This window comes from Hydractinia symbiolongicarpus, chromosome 8, assembly GCF_029227915.1.
Source record: "Hydractinia symbiolongicarpus strain clone_291-10 chromosome 8, HSymV2.1, whole genome shotgun sequence".
In the NCBI taxonomy this organism is placed as follows: domain Eukaryota; kingdom Metazoa; phylum Cnidaria; class Hydrozoa; order Anthoathecata; family Hydractiniidae; genus Hydractinia; species Hydractinia symbiolongicarpus.
In genome coordinates, this window is record NC_079882.1 from 22,142,533 (window position 1) to 22,155,863 (window position 13,331).

The 13,331-nt window shown below is 38.4% G+C and overlaps 1 protein-coding gene across 1 annotated transcript in view; it reads right to left on the reverse strand.

Annotated features, from left to right (window-relative positions):
* The window catches only part of LOC130653947 (uncharacterized), an 89,608-nt gene that overhangs the window by 15,260 nt on the left and 61,017 nt on the right, over positions 1-13,331 (reverse strand). Inside the window, exons 51-64 of the mRNA XM_057456443.1 lie at positions 12,979-13,308; positions 12,567-12,896; positions 12,000-12,350; positions 11,575-11,901; positions 10,817-11,485; positions 10,403-10,732; positions 9,969-10,316; positions 8,327-8,998; positions 5,906-8,242; positions 4,440-5,777; positions 2,366-4,366; positions 1,942-2,265; positions 1,508-1,831; positions 76-1,398 (exon numbers count right to left, since the gene is read on the reverse strand). Of these exons, the coding sequence (XP_057312426.1) occupies positions 76-1,398; positions 1,508-1,831; positions 1,942-2,265; positions 2,366-4,366; positions 4,440-5,777; positions 5,906-8,242; positions 8,327-8,998; positions 9,969-10,316; positions 10,403-10,732; positions 10,817-11,485; positions 11,575-11,901; positions 12,000-12,350; positions 12,567-12,896; positions 12,979-13,308 (11,004 nt within the window). The remainder of the gene's footprint in view (positions 1-75; positions 1,399-1,507; positions 1,832-1,941; positions 2,266-2,365; positions 4,367-4,439; positions 5,778-5,905; positions 8,243-8,326; positions 8,999-9,968; positions 10,317-10,402; positions 10,733-10,816; positions 11,486-11,574; positions 11,902-11,999; positions 12,351-12,566; positions 12,897-12,978; positions 13,309-13,331) is intronic.

Here is a 13,331-nt window from a genome sequence, read left to right on the forward strand (position 1 = left end):
CATCGATAGGAAATCCTTTGATTACACCTCGTACAAAATTTTTAAATAATTCAGTAAAAAGCATAAAATCGTTACCTCCACTTCTCGAAGTTGTTTGCGAATCACCTCAGGTTCAGTTCCGATCGGTTCAACAATTGATGGCGTCTTGCTAATCTTGTCATACCAATTCCCAAAATCAACATTCTCAGAGTTGTACGTTTTCGCTTTGTTGGCGTAATCGTTCAGTTTGTCAGAGGTCTCGTGTAACTGATCACGAAGTTGTTTGTATCGATCGTTAGTATGTTCCACTTGTTTTTTCACTGCGGGTTGTTCAGGAGACTCTTCGTCGCCTTTATCTGTCAGTGTTTTACCAGTATCGTTAAATTCTTTCACCTTGGGTAAGACATCAGAGAACTCTTTCACAAGTTCGTTGACTTTATCCTGTTCTTTGGAGATCTTATCTTCGTCAATACCATACACCGGGGTGGAGCATGAAACGCAGTGTTGAACTTTATCAAACAATTCATCGATCGGCTTCAACTGTTCTTTGTACTTTTGTGCGACTGGTAGAAGTTCATTCAATTTGTCTTCGCGTTCTTTTAGATCAGCGTTCAGTTTGCGATACCTTTCTTTTGTGTCTTCCAACTCATCCTTGACAACTGCTTGATCGACATCAGCATTTTCAATGGCGGAATTACCAACTTTCTCAATTTCATCCAATTTCGGTTTCTTTTCTTCAATTTCACGTTGTAAGTCTTTCAAATCTTTAAGCTGGCGCGCAATCGTGCTCTCCTCACAACCCACTGGATCCATGCTGGAAATTTTAGCTTCTGTTGTGTCTAACCATGACTTGAATGGCTTCTCCTCATCTTCGAACTTTTGTGTGGAAGTCACCTCATCTGCGAGTTTCTTTTGTCGATCTGTAGACTTCTTCTTCATTTCTTCAAAAGTTTTCTTAAAGTCGTCCACTCGCTTCTTCAAATTCTCCTTGTCTTCGCCTGGTTCCGACGTTTCAATCAGTTCATCCGCTGCTTTTGTGATTCGTTCAAACACCGGCTGCAATTGCATGACGTCATTATGGACTTGCGCATGCTCTTTTTTCTGTTCTTTCACAGTATCCAATTTAGCTGAAACAGGCTTTTCTTTATCAATTCTTTCCTCAAGGTGTGTTAGGCTATCTAAGAAATCATCAAACGAATCTTGGAACTTCTGCGATGTAGCTAAAGCTTCTTGCAATCGTTTCAAACGCGAGTCAATCTTGGTTTCGATCTCTTCCATAGGTTTTCGCGCGTTTTCGAAAGTAGTCGAAACTTCAGTGCAGACAGTGAAATCATCTTTACACTCTTCGACGATCTCTTCCATAATTTCTTTGGCACGATCGACCTTAGGTTTCTTCTCGATGAGCTCATCTTGTATGCCCTGGGTAAGAAAAAAATTGCGTTCGAACATAAAAGAAGCAAAATAAGTGTTAAATTCAATTAACAAGTTAAAGAAAACAAATAAATAATAACAAATATAAATAAATTACTTCTATTTTTTCTTTCTGCTTTTTCAATGTGTCTGGATCAGTACTGATAGGTTCTGTGAAAGCTGGATTTTTCTTGGTTAGTACAACCCACTCCGTGATCTCTTCGATGATAATATAATACTCTTCGATGTAGATGATATAATCACCCAGTTTTTTCTTCTTGTCTTTCACATTGTCCTTTACGTTAGCATGTTTATCTTTCAAATCACTGACTTTTTTCTTCAATCTTTCAGTGTCGACGCCTGGTTGTTGCATTAACTCTTCGTTGACAGCTTCTACCTTCTTGATGTCGTCTTCTTTATCATCCAGATTCTTCAGGAGATCCTAAACAGATAATTGGATTGTATAGTTATAACCAAAATAGAAAATTCGAGAAGATGTTAACATCAGAAAAACTTTATGTTAATAATTGCAACAAGACATAGGGGACTTACATCAAGTTCCGACAGTTGTTCATTCGCTCTATCTTTATCCAAACCTACAGGTTCCTGATTATCCAAAGCTTGCTCACAACAGGTTATAGTCTCCTCAACAGGTGCTATTTGCTCTTCAACTGTATTCAATTTGTCTTTTAATGCAGAGTATTTATCCCATCTTTCATCAATATCGGCTTTCAGTTTGTTATATCTCTCGGTGATGGAGTCTACTTCATCTTTCACATCATCAGTATCGTCTTCAGCTGCTTCCACGAGAGGTTTGTGCGTGTCATCAACGGATTTCATGCCAGGCTTGTGATTCTCAATGTCTTTCTTGATTGCCTATTACAAAACAATGAAAAAAAATTATAAAAAATTTAAAACAGCTATTATGAGAACAAAACAAGATGTATAAAGTTTAAACGTAAAACTTTCAACTTACCTTTAGTTTATCAAGTTCCTCTTCAAGCACATCTCCATCCATGACAATATCATCAGTGATTGGTGTCAAAAGCTTCTCAGTCTCACCCACCCATTCAGCCAAGGGTTGTTCACGCTCATCATAATCCTGCGCAAGAGGGACAACCTTCTCAATCAGGTTTTTACGATCTGTGACTTTATCCTTAGATTCTTCCCAACGATTCTTCAAGTCATTAATCTTCTTTTCCAATTGTTCACGTTCTTTCGGTTCAGAATCCTTTAAAACTTTATTAGCTGTCTTCTCAAGAAGGTCAAAGCTTGGTTTTAGATGAGAAACTTCATCATAAAGTTGATCGGTTGCAAGTTGTTGTTTCTTCACAGTGTTAATGCGGGCAGAAACTGGTTTGAATTTTGAAAGAGTTTTCTCAATGTTCTTCAATTTGTCATCAAAATCATCCAACGTTTCTTGGACTTCTTGCGAACTAACTAGTCTTTTTTGAAGTTTATCTTTTCTTTCGACTAATTTCGCGTTGATACGATCCAACGGTTCCTTTACTTTATTTACTTTGAATTTCACGTCAGATTTGATGGAGAAATCGTCTGGGTTGTTTCGACAAACCTTTTCACTCAAATTATCAACATCTTGAAGATTAGGTTTTTGACTAGCAACATCATCAAGTAAGGCTTCAACTTCTGCAAGCTGTTCCTTGACAACCTCAGGTTCCACACTGACAGGTTCCAATTGATCACACTTATCGGTAAGGTCCTGAAGGGAGTCCTCAGCAGATTTTATGTCATCTAAGAACTGATCAACGGTTTTCACTTGGTCGACTACATCTTCCTTGCGATCTTGCAATTGCTTCTTCACGTCGTCATATCTTCTGTTCAAATCTGACAGCTGGGCATTGACTGGCCATGGGTCAGCATGAGAAGCTTCTAATTGGTCAGCTAAATCTTTACCGCACCTATTTGTGTCCGACATCTTTCGACCACATTTCTCTACATCACGAAGTAGCTCATCTACTTTATTTAGTGTGTTTTTACCCTCTTCAGGATCCAAACCAAATGGTTGCTCCTGAGCTAGGAACTCTTCATATTTCTTGATCTCCTCTTCTAATGGTTTTTCTTGTTCGTGATATTTCACAAAGCTGTAGTGGAGTTTGGTGACTTCATCTTGCTTGTCTTTTACATTAGCTTGAAGAGCATCCCAGCGTTTGTTTAAATCCTCAATTTCCTCTGCTAGGACAGATTCGTCAGCCACTTCCTCGGGTAGTTTCTTCGCCACATCGATTTCTTTGTCATACTTGACATTAAGATCCTTGTGTTTTGGTTTAGCAGATTCGATATCGTCTTTAACTTCCTTAACTTGTGCGAGTTGTTTCTCACACTCTTGTAGCGTTTCAGGAACACTCTTTAAATCATCGCATGCTTCTTCAAGATCTTTTAAAACGGGTTTAAAGGTATCTTGACTAACATCCTCTTCTTTAGCAACTGGCGATAATTTGTCGATGTTTTCACGCCTGTCTTTGATATTCTTTTCAAGGTCATCGTACCGTTTTAGCAGATCTTTCACTTTGTGATCTATGTCATCACGCTCTGGCTTGTCTTCTGTAGCTTCCTTTACTTTCTTTCCAGCTTTTTCAACCTGTTCGATAATAGGTTTTAATTGCGCAACGTCACTTTCATAAGCTTTGAAGTTTTCATCCTGTTTCCACAAGACGTCGTATCTTACAGACAACGGTTCCTCTTTTTTCAAGCGCACCTCAGCCTCGGCTAGTTTGTCCAGACAAGTATTATACGTGTCTTCAAACTCTTGCGTTTGCAACAGAGAAGCGCGAAGAGTGTTCTGTTTCTCGTTGATTTTATCAGCACATTCATTGAATGGATTCAAGACACTTGCAAGCTTGTTTTTAATTTCGCTGGATGCAACACGATCATCTGCATTGTTTTCGAGTAGCCAATCAGCAGCGTCTTGTAAAGCTTGCACACGGGGGCGAGTACGTTTGAGATCTTCCTCTATACCCTATAAAAGAATTAAAGTAGATAATTTCCCAAAATGAAGAAGAAAATATTGGCCTTAAGAAAATAACACTTACATCAACTGTTTCTATTTGTTGTTGAACTTGCTCGGGTGTTGGTTTGACAGACCCGACAGAAACAAGTTTCTGCGTCGTGCCCATATTCCATTGTCCCAAATCTTCGAGAGAAGTTAAATATTGCGCTAAAACCTTGTTCGTTTTTTCAACGTCAGCCTTTCGCTTGTTCAAATCATCCTGCACGTCTTTCAATCGTTTAGTAAGTTTCTTTGTAGATTCCTTAACCGGAGAATTATCACCGTCCAATTCATCCACGGTTTTTTCAAGATCTTTTGAGTCATCACACGTCTTGTCTACCTTCTCCTTCGCTTGTTCAACTGCTTTGAGAAGTTCATCTAAACGGTCCACCTCCTTTTTACCTTGCTCAGCATCAACTCCAAACGTTGGTTTGTACTTCAATGCATTCTCAACATCTTCGATAACTTTTTCAGCGTTGCTGTAGTCGTCATGGTATGGAACGATGACTGCTTGTAACTTGTCAACTTTTTCTTTCAAGTCCTGCGTGTGTGCATCCAACTTGTCCCAACGTTTGTTCAAACGAGTAACATCTTCCTCGACATCGCTCATGCTTCCTGTATCATCAGGGTGTTCTTTGATTACATTAGCAAGCTTACTTAAGGTATCGTTCAAAAGTTCGTGTTTAGGTACGTGATTTTCGACATCAACCGAAAAGTCTTTTACTGCTTTCTTGTAAGCAAAATGCTCCTCTCTTGTTGTTGGCACTTGTTCAAGCTCTTTCATTGTTTTCTCAGGTTGCACAATCCATTCGTTGAAGGATTGCTTTTCGTTGTTATGAGCGCGAGCGAGAGGTTCGACCTCATCAATCAGATCGTCGCGTTTTTGCACGTTCTCGGAGATTTCTTTCCACTGCTTCTTGATATCGTCCACTTTACGTTCTGTCACATCCTTCTCTTCTCCAGGTTCAAGAGCGCTAATAACATTATCAGCAGAATTGATTAACTGATCATATAACGGTTTTAATAATGCAACTTCTTTCACCATTGTCTTCTGTTCTTGCTGTTGTTTAGCAACTTCTTCCCATACAGGTGAAACTGGTTTTTGTCGCTGTGCGCGGAATTCTAATGAGCTAATGCGGTCATTAATATCGTTGAATGACTTGTCGAATTCCTGACCACGCATCATCGCATTCTGTAGTTTGGATTTGCGCTCATTAAGCTTTGCTTCTAGAGAATCCAAGGGAGTATAAACTTTCGATAGAGCAGTTCGTACGTCTGGTCTCATGTTTCGATCATCAAGGCAGTTATCAGTTAACCATTTACCATTTTCTTCAGCAGGTACCACTGACGTTCTTTGTCGAGCCAGGTTTTCAAGCAGATTCTAAATTAAAATAATAAAATAATTTAAAAAGAAACTATATACATAAAAAGCAGCCGAATCAGGTATGAAAAGCAGTCGAGCTAAGGAGGAAGCAGGTAACGGGAAATATAAAACAATTTAAAACTTACGTCAATCTTTTTGATTTGCTTCTGAGCTTCTTCAGGATCTTTACTTACAGGCGCTAATGTATCAACTTGTTCATTCGTATCCACACACCAATCTCCAATTTCTTTAGTGATGTCGTTAAACTGGACCAAAACACGTGACGTTTTTTCAAGTGCATTCTTACGCTCGTCCAAAGCCGACTTAATTTTCTTAAATCGGTCATTAATGTTATCTGTTTGGAATTGGATGCGAGATGGATCTCCTTTGTCAGTTTCAACAAGATCCACAAAGTCGTCGTTCGTTTTATCAACCGACTTTAATTGTGGTTCATGGGTGTCTAACTTTCTAATAAGATCATCAATTCTTTGCAGTTCGTCCACTGCTTTTTTAGTGTCAGTTCCAAATGTTGGTCTTTTGTCTAGCGCGTCTTCAAACTGTGCCAAAGCATCTTTAAGCGGATCAGCAGTGTCATTGTAGTTCTGGATTAGTGTCTTGTACTTCAGGGTTCGGTCTTTCTTATTCGTCTTTTCAGTTTTCAATTTCTCCCATCTATCTGTTACCCTATCCATGCGTTTCTCTGTTTCTGGAACATCGCGTACCACGTTTTCATTGGCAGCACTTGCTAACAAATCTTTAGAGCTTCCTGCAGTACTCTTGTAAACCGGTTCTTTCTTTGCTATTACCTTATCCAGCTCATCTATCTTTTTGTCCAGCTTGGTAGCTTCATCTAAAGTTACTGGAACAACATTCAACTCCAGTAAAACTTTCTCGTTGACATCCAACCAATCACAAATATCATCTTCGTCATTAAAGAACTTCTCAGATTTAGGAATAATCTTGTCCATAATATCTCGTCTCTCAGTTGACTTCTTAACAATACCTTCGAAACGTTTCTTCGCGTCTTCAAGATCTGACTCCAAAGCATCCCGTTCGGGGGACTTTTCGGATTCTTTGACCAGCTTGTCACCGGAAGCCATCAATTTCTCGTACATTGGTTTCACCACTTCAATTTCCTTTTCGACAGCTTTTTGTTCTTCATCCTGCAACTTCAATGTCTTCCAGTCAACACTGATTGGTTTTTGCTTGGTTTGCTTGTTGTCCAGCTTATCAAGTTCGGAAACAAAGTCATCGAAAGCCACTTTAAAGTCTTGACTAGCAACAAGTACGTTGTGGAGTCGTGTTTTACGGTCAGACAACACGGAAAGTAGTTCATCTAGTGGTTTCTTTACTTTGTTTAACTTATTCTGCACATTGGCGCAAAACTGAGGTTTGTCTTTACTTTCATCACACAACCAATCCCCGATTTCTTCAGCTTCTGCTAATTTAGCCTGCTGGCCAGCGATTTCATCTTTGAGAATATCAATTTGTTCCAACTGCTTTTTAACACCTTCGGGTGTGGCACTGGCTGGTCCCAAATTAGTAACAGTAGTGGTGCTCACATTTACCCAATTATCTAAATCATCAACAGCTTCAACAAACTGCGCCATTTGCTTCAAGAACATTTGCGATTTATCTCTCTTATCAGTGACTTTCTCTTTGGCGTCGTTCCATTGCTTGTTAGTGTCTGCACATTTCTGTTTGACATCACTAGGATCGCCTCCTCTCTGTTCTATGAAAGCTGAAATGTCATCACTCTTCTTGTTAACATCTTTCACCTCAGGTTCCTTTTCTTGCATAGTTTCTAAGTTAGCATTCATTTCGTTAACAAAGAATTCTAAGCCATCCAGATCGAAGTTTGCAGGAGTTTCATGATCTGCAGCAACAGTCATGGCTTGGATACACTCTTCAACAGGTTCACGAGCTTTCTGCAAGTCTTTCATTGATTTGTTCAGTTTGGCTGAATCGCTATTTACGTCATCAATGCCAGCTCGTAATTTGTCCCAGCGATCATTAGTGTGTTGCACTTCATCTTTGATGAAGGGAACATCTGTAGTGACATCCACTTCGCCACACCTCTTCAACAGGTTGGTTGCGCTTGTATTGTAGTCTTGATGAACTGGTTGGTTCTTTACCACGTCTTGTTGGAAACTCTTAATTTGCTTTGGCAGTTCATTTTCATCCATCTTAGTGGCATCTCGTTTTAAGTCCGTCAGCTTCTTTTCGGCATCTTCTAACCAGGGGACGAATTTCAACAAAGTGTAATGGTAATTGCCTTCGGTAGGCATTACAGACGTCAACTGATTATTGTATTTAGTGACTGTGTTTAAAACGTCGTCCCAGTGTTGCGTGACTTCTGGCAGTTTCTTTTCAACAACCTCATCTTCCTCGTCTTCTGGTTTTGGATCTTTAGAGACTTCATTGGCTTCAGTTGTGATCGAATCATACAACGGTTTCAATGCCATTACATCGTGGAAGATAGGCTTAAAAAGCAAACACAAAAACAACGTAAACACACATATGAAAATTTAAAATAATTTAACGGTACAATAGTAATAATATCTTACCTTAAACTGTTCTTGTTGACCTCTAGCAACAGTAAATTTAGCAGAGACGGGTTTCACATAAACTAATCTATCGTCGATATCTTGAAGTTTAGAATCCAAATCATCGACCTTCTCTTTAAGAGCTTGGCGCTGATGCAAGTCGTTGACAAGCTGTCCCTTGTAGTCGTTTAATTTCTTAATTAATTGATCTGTTGGCTTCTGTACTTCATCCAATCGTGATTGTACCTCATGTACTGTCAACGGATCTCGCTTACTTCTCTCGATTAACCAATCTCCAGTAGCATAATCTCCTTGTAGGTCGGTCTTCTTTTGCGCAAGATCGGAAAGTGTTTTCTCTACCTCTTCTATAACATCCTTAACCTTTTTCTCGTCCTTGGGTATTGGCTTTTTAAATCGTGGCTCCCACTTTTTATCAAGATCCTTGACGGCTTTCTGTGTCTTTTTCAAATCACCATTGAATTCTTCTGCCTTTTCGCCAATTTCCTCCAATTCTGCTTGTCGTTCGGTTAGCTTCGAACGAATCTTTTTGTACTTTTCGTTCGCCTGTGATTGTTTTTTCTCGATCACTTCTTTGTCGCCATTATACTGATCTAATAATTTTTGAGCATTGTCGGCCGAGGTATTTAATGCTTTTAAGTCCTCTTCTTTTTTGTCAACCTCAGTTATCAAATTCTAAGAAAAATTATCATTTAATCTTACTTAATATAAAAATAAATTAGAGGTCGTTTACACGTGAGATCTCATCTCAGGATGAGTTTCGTCCCGGGATGAGTTCATCACTGTGTCTACTGAAAGTCCTTACAACGTTTACACATTTAAGACGGGATAAGATTTCATCCCAGGATAAGATTAAGAAAAAAGTGCGTGTGAATGCAATAATTCTTTTCATCCCGGGATGAGAATGCTGAATGTACACTTTTTGAACATGATTTTAAATAAAAGAGCTATAAAATCAATTCGCTCTTTCTTTTCGTGACGATCGACGCAAGGAAATCATTTGAAAAAAACATGAAGAGGATGGTTGTAACTTTTTTAATAATTTATATATCTTTTATACGAGTTCAATTATTATTCGACAGTTAATTATGGTGGTATGTAAAGTGTTTTAAAAATGCAAACCATTTTAATGTTATAAAAGGATGTTGTCCGTTTACTTTGGTAATTATTCATTTTTTTTATCTATTTTTATATCTATATCTATGTTTGGTTTCTAGCAAAAACAGCTTCTCTCGCGAAAAATTACATTGTTTCTATGTTGCTCTGCTAGTTGTATTAATAATACTATATGCCAATCTAGTTCCCCAGAGCTTCTTTTTTCACTTTGTGATCAACAATATTACACATCTCTCAGGCTCCATCGTTCTACGTTTCTCGTTTGACCTTTCTACTCACAAATTGAAAAATATCACTTCGAATTATCACACACAAAGTTAACAAAATTAATGTTTTATGCTGGGGTGAGATAACTTATCCCAGGATGAAAATATGCTAATTTCATCCCGGGATGAGGCTCACGTGTAAACACTTTTCGTTTCATCCCGGGATGAGATTTCATCCCGCCTGCGTGTAAACGTGGTATTTTGGGCTCTTATGGATATAAGACATGAAAAACGTGTCTTATGAAATGGATAAAGAACAATACCTTGATACGGTCACATTCTTTCTTGCATGTAGCAGGATTAGTGCTGACAGGTTTCTGTGTATCTAAGACTTTCTCAACCTCCTTAAAGAGATCTTCCAGAACTTTTTCTTTTTCTGTAGCTTTAACTACTTCTTTCTCTACGTTTTCCAATTGTTTTGTAAGCTCTTTCACATTAGCAGTAAGGTTGTTCCATCGAGTGTTTAGATGTTCAACCTCAGCTTGAACTTGTTCTATTTCAGACACTGGCTCGTCTTCAGGTTCTTTCTGGCAAACACTGAAGTGTTTTGTGGATGTGTCGTTGACTTTCTTGTGGTTTGGTGAATGTAGGTTAATCTCTCGAGTTAAATCCTATACGTACGATAAAAAGGAGTTTAGATTATTAAAAAATACAACCGGTATTGAAAAAGATAAATAAACATGCGACTTCTCATTACCTCAAGGTCACGCTTGCGTTGTGTTAGATCTTCTGGATTGCTACTGATGACAGGGAGAGCTTTCACTTGTTTTTCTGCGTCCTCAAGCCACGGCTCGAAGTGATCAACTTCATTGCTATACACATGAGCTTGTGGCATAATTCTTTGAATTTGCTGATGTCTCTGTCGTACTTTATCATTCACGTAATTCCATCGTCGTTGAAGTTCATCAGTGGCTTTCTCCAATACATCACGTTCTGGACCTGGTTTCTTGTCCTTTAAGATATCTTGAGAGGTTTTCAGGATGTGTTTAACCGTAGGCTCGTGCTGAATTACATCTTGATACAATGGCTAAACAAAACGATACGTTCAAAATAAAATTTAAAAATAAAGAACAAGTTGAGATATTTGCAAATGAAAAGAAGCTCAACCAACCTGGTTTTCTTCCTGTTGTTTCTTCAGAATGTCATAATTCGCGGAGACTGGCGTTCGTTTCACTATCTCACTTTCTACATTAGGCAACCAGCTGTTGATGTCTTGTACATGCGTGTCTAATTCTTTATTATTTTGCTGCAAGGCCAGCATTTTCTTCTGCTCGTCATTAACTGCTTTCAACGTTTGGTTGGCTTTCTTCTTTTCAGCATTTACTTGATTTGCTTTACCATCAATTTCTTTTAAAACTGGTGGATGACCCTTGGCTCGACCCTTCAAAATAACGATGATTTGCTCGATAACTATAATGATTTCCAGTATCTCTTCTATAATGACAATTACATATTTCGTCTTTTGCAATGCTTCATCAATTGAATCAGGATCTTTGCCAGCCTTCTTGATCTCCTTGAACAGAACTTCTACTTGTGTCTGTTTAACTTCCATAGAATAAATCAACTCCACAAATCGTTCAGAATCAACAAGTTCTTGGGTTAACGCAACATCTTTTTCTTTTAACTTCACGCGCAGGCTGTCGTATTTATCGGCATTCGTCTTGGTTAATTTTTTCAAAGGAGCCAATTGTTTTTCTGGTATACTTTGTTCTAAGTTGGTGGCAGCTCTTTTAATGTAGGATACTGAGGGTTCGTTCAGGTCAAGTAAGTCGATTGCATTCTACAAAAGACAAAAAAAGAATGTTAAATAGAAAAAATGTTTGGTAGCATGCACAAACTTAGAAAAAGAAAATTGATGTATTTGTTTACCTTTACTTTCCTTCCTTGTTCACTACCTTTCACGGGTTGGATACCAACAGGTTGTATTGATTGCAAGACGGGTTCGCTTTGCTTGATGACGTCTTCAACGATCTTGTTGTTATTATTATGGTCGCGAACATCGGGAAGCACCTTCTCAATTTTATCAAGTCGGTCCTTGGCACGTTCACAAACCTTATTGTATCGATCAGTATAATCTTTTACTTTCTTGGTGAAGTTGTTTTTCTCTTTTCCCGTGGTACCATCTATCAGAAGTTGGCCTGAATGCACTAACGATCTGTACATAGGCTCGTGTTGCAAAATGTCTTCGTACAGCGGCTAAAAAACAATAAGAAGTGACAGACATGTGACGATATGTTCGTAGACAGTGAAGACTAAATCAATCTAACACAAACAGATGTTTTAAAATTACTCACCTCGTGCTTGAGCGCTTGATTCTTTAGTTCGTCAGGATTGATCGAAACAGGTTTTTGCGAGTCCAAGGTTTTTTCTACAGGTGTCAACCATTTATCAAATTGAGAAGCAGAATCTTCAAAGGTGAGGGCATCGGCCAAAATAGCATTGATTCGACTTCTTCGAGAGTTTAACTCTTCGTTGAGCTGGTGCACAAGATTGGTTATTTCAGCAAGGCGCTGCTGTACTTCACTTGCAGTAGACTTTCGTCTTCCTGTTTTATCGGTCACATAGAGGTTTTGGAGCAACCACTGACCATTTTCATCGATAACAAACAACATTGGTCTCTTCTTTTCAATCTCGCTTTTAATTGCCTGCATAAAAAAGCATAAAAATGTCATAAAAACAATGGAAATTTACTGATAAAACATTTCGTTAGCCTGTAAAAAAAACACGAGAATTTGCCTGTCACGGCAAAATCGATAAAAATATATCGCATTTGTTATTTGTAGCTTCAAGATTCCATGTGGTAAAAACCGTCACAAACAGATAGACGGACAACGGCTATTATCAATATAGAGATTACTTACATCCAAACGCTTTAACTCTTGTTTTAAATCTTGTGGCTCTTTGGATTTAGGTTCTGATTGCTTTATTTTTTCTTCTACCTTTGGCGCCCAATCTTTAATATCATTAACATCGTCGAAAAACTTCTTCGCTTTCTGCTGCTGCCGTTCAAGCGTGTCAAGATATTGAGCGACATCATGGCACAACTCGTCGTGTTTTTCGATAGCTTTTGTTGCTTCTTCTTCCACAGGTTCTTTATCTACCTCGTCGGTACGATGTTTTTGGACCTCTGTAAGAGATTTTTTCAATTTCCTCACCGTAGGTTTATTGTCTTCTAATTTCTTTTTTAATCCCTACAAAAGAAAATAATTAATTACACATAACAAAAAGTTAAAATGATATACATGATGGTTATATAAATGTTTGCCTAGATACCTTTACACGATCAATTTCTTGCTCAATACGTTTTAAATCAACGCCAGTTCTTGGTTTCACCTGAAGTCCCTCCTCCACTGCATCATTGACTTCCGTGACAGGAACAACTTGATTCTCGTGTTCTTCAGATAGTGGCTCCATTTCATCAATTGCTTTCTTTCTATTTTCAGAGCGATCAAATACCTTTTTAAAGCGTGCGGTCAGCTCGTTTAGTTCTTGCGTCACCTGTTCCCGATCTGGGCCTTCTTCAACAACATCAAGAAGAAGTGGACGAATCTTTTCAACTTGATCAACAATTTTCTTATTCTTTAATAAATCTTTATGGACACCCTATAAACAGTGTCAAAATTAAA